Source organism: Gracilinanus agilis, chromosome 2 (assembly GCF_016433145.1).
Source record: "Gracilinanus agilis isolate LMUSP501 chromosome 2, AgileGrace, whole genome shotgun sequence".
Classification (NCBI taxonomy): Eukaryota; Metazoa; Chordata; class Mammalia; order Didelphimorphia; family Didelphidae; genus Gracilinanus; species Gracilinanus agilis.
The window spans coordinates 666,190,657-666,200,790 of record NC_058131.1 but is presented as its reverse complement, the minus strand read 5'-3'; the positions used below and the strand labels follow the sequence as shown (position 1 = coordinate 666,200,790).

At 43.2% G+C, this 10,134-nt stretch overlaps 1 protein-coding gene across 1 annotated transcript in view; it reads right to left on the bottom strand.

Moving 5' to 3' along the window:
* Positions 1-9,527, bottom strand: part of DLG5 (discs large MAGUK scaffold protein 5) — a 158,210-nt gene extending 148,683 nt beyond the window's left edge. Inside the window, exon 1 of the mRNA XM_044660242.1 lies at positions 9,200-9,527. Coding sequence (XP_044516177.1) covers positions 9,200-9,527 — 328 coding nt within the window. The remainder of the gene's footprint in view (positions 1-9,199) is intronic.
* Positions 9,528-10,134: the final 607 nt, after the last annotated feature.

The window sequence follows — 10,134 nt, the reverse complement described above, 5'->3', positions numbered from 1 at the left end:
GAGAGAGAGAGAGAGAGAGAGAGAGAGAGAGAGAGAGAGAGAGAGAGAGAGAGAGAGAATTGACAGAGACACAGACAACCAGAGAGACAGACAGAATCTTTGTAACTCAATCCACCTCAGCTTTGTGCTGGTCAGAACAGTTAAACTTCGATAGCTTTAGCTTTATCACAAGAAAAAAAAAAGAGGTACTCCCTGACCACTTTGTAGCCATCCATATCTTAGTGTTCTACACTAAATTTAGATGAATGTGTGAACTAAGTCAAAGAACAGGGACCTGTGATGGAGTCTATGATGTAACCACATCTCATCCATCCTATTCCTCATCCCAGAATCTAGTCTTATGTCAGGGCAGAACAAACAACTGATGGCCTACCTGCTTTGCCTCTGCTGTAGACAAAGGACCATGAAAACAAGTGTCAGGTCCCAGTTCTAGCCCTATATAACTTCAGTTGCCTGAGCCTTTGTTAAAGATTCCTTTTATTATCTAAATCACTGAAAGGATGAACCAGGAAATAAAATTATCTTCAGCATATGAGAAGAAATAAGCTATGAAATAAATATATATATATATATATAGCTGGTGCTGCATTTCCCTCCAGGAACATTTATCTAACTTATCCATTGAACATTTTCAAAAAGTACCTCTCTATCATGGAAGGAAAACTAGAGCTCATAAAATAAGGTGGCAGCCAAAGGCAAAACTCTCCTGGAAATAAAAGCTCCACCTTCTCCCTTTCCTTGCAGAAATAGGGCACTATGGGTGTGGAATCCTGTATATGTGATATCTGCCTTGATGGATGTATTGGTAGGTTTTACTGAACTCCTTTCTTTTTCTTTTTATTCTTTGTTATAACACATGGCTCTCTGGGAAGAGGATTGTTTCTCTGGGAAAGATGATGATATTTCAAATAAAAATCAATAAAAAATGTTTAAAAGAAAAGGAGGCTCTAACATTTTCTCTACCTCAACTTATTTCTGCCATCTCAGCTACCAGACCTGCTCCTGCTCTGGGACAAAAGGCTAGTATTTTCTGCTGGAAATCACAACATATCAGAGCAGGAAAGGATCTTGGAGAAACACTAGTCTTAGCAGCTACATGGCTCAATGGATAGAGTGCTGGGTTTGAAGTCAGAAAGACCTGAGTTCAAATCCGACCTCAGACTATGTGAACTCACTAACTATATGACCTTGGGCAAGTCATTTAACCTCTGTTTGCCTAGGAGGCAACCAGATGACTCAGTGGATAGTGTGCTGGGTCTGAAATCAGAAATATAATATAAATCAAATACAGCCTCAAACACTAGATGTATGACCCTGAGTAAGCCCTTAACCTCAGTTTGCCTTAATACACTAGAGAAGGAAATGGCAAAGCACCCCACTATCTTTGCTAAGAAAATCCCAAATGGGATCATGAAAAGTCAAAACCAATTGAACCAAACAAGTCTAATCTACCCCATACAGGAATTCTGTCCTTCATATCCCAGGAAAAAAAAGGCACTCAGCCTCTGAATGGTGATGAGATCCTCATTTCCTCACATTTCCAAAGCTAAATGAATTATAAATGAATTATTAGGAAGTTCATTTTTATGTCAAATGAAAAATTTGCCTGTCTGTGACTTTTGCCCAATGGTCCCAGTTCTTCCCTATGAAATCACGAAGAATATGTCTACTCTCCCTTCCAAACAAAGAGTCCTTCAAAGACATGAAGAAAGTGATCTTCCCACCCCCTTGGTCTTCTCTTTTCCCCCACTTACTTTTAACAGATCATCACACAATATAGTTTCTGACTCTCTCACTAGCTTTGTTGCTGCCTCAACTCACATTCTAATTTGAGAGTGTTGAGAAACATGACCTATATCTGGATACATCATTTCAGACATTGTCTGTCCAATACAAGATAAGTGGGATGACCAGCTCCCAAAATCTGGAAACTACAAACTTTTCTATTTCTAACTGTCCCTTCCTTTTTACTTCAAGTAGTAGGAATTATGGGGTCACAAGGGGCCGTGGCATCAAGAAGACCCAAGTTTAAATTAAGTTTCAGACACGAAGCAGTTGTGTGATGTTGGGAAAATCATTTATCCTCTGCCTTACTTTCTAAAACTGTGAAAGGGGGGTGATAACAGCACCTACCTCCTAGGGTTATTGGGAGGATCAAATGAAATATTTAGCACAATGCTTTAAACATTGTGAATGCTTAATTCTTTTCTTAGCACACTAGCTGGATTATAAATGCTTTTTGGCCAACTAGTACCTAAGGACAAATCCTGCTTCTCACTTACCCAAGTGTGTCAGCAAGTGGCACTTACTAACCTCTAAGGTCCCATCTAACAATAAAACTATGACCCTAGGAGAGCTAATTTACCTAAGACTGTAAAGAAATATGTACAGATACAGGTCCTTCCAATGGCTCACCTATGGCTGTGTCTACAAACCAGAAATAAAATCCAACAGCTAAGGAAGTGGCTACTCTAATAATCTCCCCCTGCGCCCTCATACTAATCCCCCCTACTTTCTCATGCCATCGCAGAGCTCACCTTTCCAAAAATCCTTTTTTACTCATCCTCACAAAGTCCCTTTTAGATAGGGTCAAGCTATTCTTCTCCCCATTTTAGGCAGAAAAAAAATAAATAAATAAACCCAGAAGTAAGATAACTTCCCCAAGGTCAGAGAACAGAGTCAAAAGCCAGACCTCCAGATTCCCAGGCCAGCTCCTTCAGGTTCCATGCTATCACCAGAGCTTTCATAGCCATCTGAAATGCAACGTGCTGCCTCTGCATGAATCCTGGAATCCAGCCCCAATGGATTTGACCTCACTAGGCTCAGTCTTTGCCAGGCAAGTGACTGATAACTTGCCACCTGCTTCCATCAGAGGGGTGCTGGAAAAACCAAAGAGGTTAGTATATGTCCATGAGAGACAAGCAAGCCTTCCCCACTCCTCCCACTCCCACTTCCCACAGCTTTTGCCTAAGTATTAATTTACCCCATACCGGCTCTGTGTAGATTATTTTCCTCGATGACGTGAAGAGGACTTTGGCTTGCTAAGGGTCATGCTATTCATTCAAGTACAATCAGTCTACCCTGGTAGTAAGGGGGGGAGGGCAAATGCACTCCACACGTCATTCGGAGACCTCATGTTGGCCATTCATTTTCCACTTCTGCCTCCAAATCTTTCTTATTAAACCAGAAAGCAAAAAAAAAAAAAAAATCACTGAATGGAAGTCTGTCTTCTCTCCCTTCACTCCTTCAGACTTCATGTCCTAGTTGATTAGTTATGCCATTATTGCAGATTTTACATTAGTTACTGATATGTCATAATCCCCCACTAGAATAAAGATTCAAAAGGGCAGAGACTTGAGGTTAGGTGGCTCAGTGGGCAGAGAGATATTGTAGATTATTTTACATTAGTTACTGATGTCTTATATATAATCTCCCACTAGAATAAAGATTCAAAAGGGCAGGGACTTAAGGTTAGTATGAAGTAAGCAGAACCAGGATTGTAAAAACAACTTTGAAAGACTGAAGAACTCTGAATAATGCAAGGACCAACCATACTTCCACTAAAAAAAATGCTAATCACTTCCTGACTGAGAAGTGATGGACTTACCTGGCAGAACAAGACATAAATTTTCTAACAACACCAATAGAGAATTTGTTCTACTTATTAAGGCATATATTATGGGTTTTTGGTAGTTTGAGTTTTGTTGTTGGTTTTTTTTGGTGGGGGGGGTTAGGGAAAAAGGGGCAAGTGGAAGAAAGAGAGGGACTGGCAGTAGGACTGTAAAATTAAAAAAAAAAGATGGGGAGAAAAAAGGATATTGAAGCATTTTTTTTAAATGCACAGATAAAAATGGGAGAAAGATGGGAACGGAACACAAATTAGTTAGCTTTAAAAGTGGCATAATGAATTTGTTATACACTTCAAAGGAAAAGCAAGCACTGTATGTAATAAATATTTGCAATTTCAAGTACACTACACTTTTTCTGTTGTCTTTTGCTCACTTTATTTGGTGTTTTTAAGTTGAGGATTTTTATTTTTTAAAAAGATTATTCTCTGTAGATAGAGGATGTTAAATATCTTTCTTAGTGAAGTCCAAACTCCTCAGTCTAGCATTGAAGCCCCTCTAAAATTTGAGAACATCTTTCTAACCTTATTCCCCAAACACATGTCACTCTTCCCCAGATATACAGCCCTATCCATTGTCACTCATTCAACAAACATTTCTCAAGTGTTTGCTTGGTGCCAAGCACAGAAGAGCACAATGGAAAAAAAAATCTTAGATTTAGGAACAAAGGACTTTGCAAATCAAATTCTTTAATATCTTCACTTAATCCTGGGCCTCAATTTCCTCAACTGTAAAACAGGGGTTGGACTAGATGATCTCTGAGGTTCCTTTCCAAGATTTATAATACTAGAGGCAGCTAGGGAGATAGAGGGCCAGGCCTGGAGACAAGAGGTCTTAGGTTCAAATCTGTTCTCAGACCCTTCTTAGCTGTGTGACCCTAGGCAAGTCACTTTACCCCCAGTAAGTAGTAAGTAGCCCTTACTACTCTTCTGTGTTGGAACTGATGCTTAGTATTGATTCTAAGACAGAAGGTAAAGGTTTAAAAGAAATAAATTCATGATACTACAAATCTAGGAAACTAAATTAATGGCCAGCCTTTGATTAAATTGCTTGTTAACTGATTCACTGCAATATCTCACAAATATATTCCCTCTTATTTTCACTGTCACAGTTCTATTACAGGCCCTCATTATCTTCCTCCTAGACTACTGTAATTACTTCCTCAATAGTCTTTTCCACCTCTACTTTCTCCCTTCTAATTATTCATTATTGAAACCCCTACCAAATTAATCTTCTTTATGCATTCATGTTGCATCACTCAAACGCCTCCAATGGACCCCTTTTGCCTATCAAACAAAATTATAGGCTTTCAAAACCCTCTACAATCTGATGTTTGTCTGGCTTCCTAGACTTTTTTCACACTATTCCTTTCTACTCTAATCTAACCGGGCTCATGGCCCATTCCTAGGATGCACGCCTCCACTATGCCTTCATCCACATTGTTTTCTATACCTGGCATGCTCCTCTACTCTCGTGAAATCCTACCCATCCTTTACAACTTAACTCCAATATTACATTCTCCATGAAAGGTTTCCCTGATTCTATACCCAGTCAACAATGACCCTCATAAGGCATTTAGCCTGGGTCCCTTTTGTCATTTTATCAAGGATCCTCCTGGATTATTGGTCTTCGATGGATGTGTTATAGTCCTCCATCCTATTATGAAACTGATGTGGACAAGGAACCATGCTTTACTCATCTTGGAAGCTCCTCTGGTACCCAGGGCAGCTCAGAGTACATAAAAGGCCCTTATAAACATCTGAAGAGGAAGTCTTTAACAGAGAGGCTATGTTAACTTGCCCAAAATTAGTAGCCACTGAGGAAATACAAAGAAGAAAAACTGGAGAACAATTTTATTTCACTATCATGATGCTCTGGGAAAAAAACATTGGACAGGCAACAAGGAATCTACAGTTCAAATCTGGCCTCAGATACTACCCTAGTTGTGTGACCCTGAGCAAGTCATTTAATTGCCTAGTCCTTGCCCTTCTGTCTTAGAATTGATACCAAGACAGAAGATAATAGTTTTAATGAAGGAAAAGGATGTCTTGGGTCTTCCCTAACTATGCCAAGTAGAACATGGGCTCTGTCAAGTTTAAGCACACTAGAAAAGCTCTGAGTCCAGTCCCACAAGTCTGTTGCTGTCTTATCACCATCCCTAGAGCATGGATCATTAGGCCATAGCAATGTGGCATAAAACACATAAAAATGAAGCATTCTGAAAAATTATTTTAAATTAGGCACTATTTGAGATTATTATTAATAGCAATAATAAAAAAGTAGCATCCTTAAAGAGTATGTTAAAAGTATATGATAGTAGATATTTATAGTGCATCTTATTTGATCCTCACCCCTCCTCCCCACTAGTCTCAATTTACTGATGAAGATGAGAAAACTGAGGTTGAGAGTATATCACGAATGGTAAAGCGGAAGGAGAGCCCTAATAGTGTCCGACACAAAGTGGACACTAAATAAATTGGGGGAGGGGGAGTAGTTCAAGACTTGGAGTCATAGGACGTGGGCTTGATTACCTCTCTGCTAATTACAACCTCTATGTGTCCTTGGCCAGATTACTTCACTTTAAATGAGGGAACAGGAAGAGATGGCCTCAAGTGGTCTCTTGTCTCTAGATCTACATGCCTCTGACTTGTCAGAGGTCACAGGGCCAAGCAACAAATCCGAGTCCTGATCCCAGGACCATTGATTCCAAATTTCTTTCACTACATATATCCTACCACTTTCTTTTAAAACTCAAGGCCACGATCTTAACAACTGAGGGTCAATCAACATAGGCTGGTGGAAAGAGAAGTGAATCTGGAGTCAATAGAGAGATTTGGTTTCAAATCCTTCCTGTAAAAGTAACCAGAGATTCAACCTTGGGCAAGTTGTTTATCTCAGTTTCCCCATTTGTAAAATAGATATAATAATAGTACCTACCTCCAAGAGTGGCTGTGAGAATAAAATAAGATAATATTTGTGAAGTGCTTAGCACAGTGACTAAGCACATAGTCAATGATACAAAAATGTCAACTAGCCATGAGACTGAGTCTCTTAACCTGTTTGCTTCAGGTTCCTTTTCTTTTAATAGAATTTATTTACAAAGGTCTCAACCCCTTCCTTCCCTCCTGGAATCATAGACAGAAGACAGAAAAGTATATATAGATTATATCTTTGCCTCAGTTTCTTCAACTATAAAAAAAGGGATAATTAAAACACCCACTTCCCAGAGCTGTTGTGAGAACCCAGTGAGATAATATTTGTAAAAAGTGATTAGCCTAGTGCCTAACACACAGAAGGAGCTTAATAAATACTTGTTTTTTTCTTGACTCCAAAGCCAGCCCTCTATTCTTTGTTCTGATCACTCACTCAGAATTGAGCCCCATATATAAAGGTCAGTTAGTGTGATCATTAATGGGAAGGTATTTCAAAATGTGCATCTATGCTCTAGGAAAAAAAATAGTTAAGTTTAAAAAGAACTTTTCCCCTTAAGTTTAACTTTGATCAAATTTTTAAAAAAAATTCTCACCTTAAGTTTAACTTTGATCAACCCAAATGGTCAGTACCTCACTTACTAAGTGACCCACAAATTAGTCTCCTGAAAATACCACATAATCAAGACAAATAATGGTACTTTTTAAAAAAACATGCTTTCTGCATCAGTAACAACTCTAAGAAAGAAGCTAGGCAAATGATGTTAAGTGACTTGCTTAGGGTCACACAGCTATGAAGTGTCTGAGGCCAGATTTGAACCCAGGTCCTCCTGACTCCAAGCCTAGAGCTCTGTCCACTGTGCCACCTAGCTATCCTTAACTTGTGGTACTTCTTTCATCTTTCAAAGGTTTCCCCTCCCCTCTTTTCTTTTTTAAACAAGACCTATGATTTCATGGATGTAGGGAACTCCCCGTAAGAAAACGCCCTCCAACAAAGCAGATCAACAACTGGAATGAAACTAACTGTAATTATAGTTTTAGAGAGCCGCCTGGGGCACTGAAAGATGAAACAACCCGACCAGGGTGACCCAGCCAAGATCTGCTAGGGTCAGAAGCCAAACTTGGGACCTCCTGACTCCAGGACCAGCCTCCTAAGCCTTCTATCACAGAGCCTATGAAGCTTATCTGCAAAAGTCCTTTATAAAAGATAAAGTGTAACCCACACAAGAATATTACTCATAAGGAAAGAGAACAAGGGCACTCCCAACAGACACAATGAATGGGCTTTACAATGCAGCTCTGAAGGGGAGGGATGGAGCCAGGGAAAACTGTTGGGACTCTAGATCCAGAACTAGCTTCCTCTATGACCAAGGCTAGCTGCCTGGACACTGGGAGCCACAGTTCCCTCTAGCTTTCAAAACAAGAATGAGAAACCCTACACACACCTCCCTGGCTTGTTATGGAAAGCACCTAATAAAAATGATTGTCTTAATAAGCAAAGCTTTTAATGGCCAAGTGAACAGGTCTGGATCTGTTTACCCATAACCACTGAGGGCATATTTCTCAGACCTTTCTTCCCAGCTCTCTTCAAAAAAGAGGGTCTGGCTCTTTAAAAAGGTGGCATCCACTCCTGCCCTGTGATGCCCCAAGTGCTGAACAGTAACAGGTGCCATTTAAACAGCTCACGGGAAGAAGGCAGGGATTTCACCACTTTTTGGATACCTCTAGGCAAGTGTCTCCTCCCCCCTGGACTCCCCTTCTAAAAAGATGCTTTGGGAAACATCCAATAAACTCACTCCTCAAAACAAGCCTCTGGCCTGTTGGACCCCAGTTCAGAAACACACACACACACACACACAGAGCCAGCAGCACGAGAAGAGAAGCAAAGGAATGCTTAAAACCTCCAACCACTTCTTTCCTTGGGAAGCACATGCAGGGGGAGAGCTGGACCCCAGCAGCAACTTCTCCAGCTTTCCCACAATGGAATGCTGTTTCCTCAACTTCTCTCACTCCATTCTTTTCTAGGGTTGCCAACAGGCCAGGCCTTCCTCATTCACCATCACCCCCCTTTCCCTTGAGAGACCAAAACAGGGCATCCCCCCTTTCAGTTTAAACTCTAGGGCTGAACCCCTGTAGGGCAGGAGAAAGGAAAAGGCCAAGAAGCAGAAAATCCCAAATGCTGCTGGGACTCCAACCAGGGCCTAGGAATACTTAGTTGCTTACTTGTACTGTCCAAAAGAAAAGTACAGAAACAGTCTCCCAAGGGAACTCCCTAAAGAGTTTTAAAAATAGGCTTATCCAATATCCACTGTGAAGTGAAAGCAAGAAGCAAAGACCAGATGATCTCCTGAGGTTTGTCCCAGCTCATGAGAATACTAAAGGGATCTTGGAGGTCAAAGGCACCCCCAGACATCTCCTTACAGACTCCTAACAGTTCCCAAGGAAAATACAAGCTAGGTTTTCTTCAAATAGGAGACTAAAAGCTTCAGGAATCCCATTTACCCGGACTAGGGCAATAGAGAGGGCATCTGTCTACTGCAGGCTCCTGAGCCCCAAGAATCAAACTTAGAAAAGGGAAGGAGGCTGGGCTTTGGAGATGTTTCCCAAATGAAGAGAGAAGGAAAGACTCCTGCCCTCACTCACCTGCCCCCTCCGAGGGCTGCGGGGCCCCAGCCACTCCGTTCAGGTAAAGGATGGGGAGCAGGTGAGGCTGGGTTTTCTCCAGGGCCACGCGAAGGTCCTGGAAGTGGTCTCGATCCTTAGAGAGCAGGAGTTTGAGCAGCAGCTCCGCCTTAGCCCCGGGGCCCCCAGCCCCTCCAGTAGCCGCAGTCTCCTCTTCCAACTGCCTTCGGTCCCCGGCACTCAAGGCTCCGGCCGCTTCCAGCAGCCCCAGGACGGCTTCCACCTCAGTCATGGCCTGAGCCAGGCTCTGCTGACAATGGGCAAGCAGCTCCCGGTGCTTGGGCTCCATGGCTCCAAGGAGCTACCCCTGTGGGATCCTCCACGCGCCCCCCTCCCCCCGCGGCCTCCTCTGGCCAGGAGCTCGCTCGTAGAGGCGGGCTTCCAACACTGCCCTGAATCCAGGGGCTGATGCGCCCAGGGCCGCCACAAAACCCCTCTAGCCTCGGGCTGGGTGCAGGACCGCTTGGCGGCGGCTACTACTACTACTGTTGCTGCTGCTGCTGCTCGGGGCGCCCCCCAGGCGGACGGGCGAGCGGACAGACGGGCGGGCGGCGACTTAGCTGCAACCCTAGCGTGGCGGGAGCCGGAGCGCCCAAGGGGCCATGGGCTGAAGCTGGGGGCAGCGGAAAGGGGCGCAGGGCTCAGCGGCGGCCGCCTCCCGGGCTCAAGAGCGCAGCCATGTTGGCTGCTGCTGCGGCGGGGCTGGAGGAGGAGAAGAAGGAGGAGGAGGAGGAGGAGAAGGAGGTGCGGGCGGCTGCCGTGGCCGGGGCGCGCCCCGAGGCCGGGCTCCAGCCGGGCATACCCCTACCCCCTCACTTCGCTCCTCTCCGCCTTCTCCGACCGTGCCCGCCAAGAAATACAAAAGCAAAAGCAAAACCCCCTAATCCGGGAGGAAG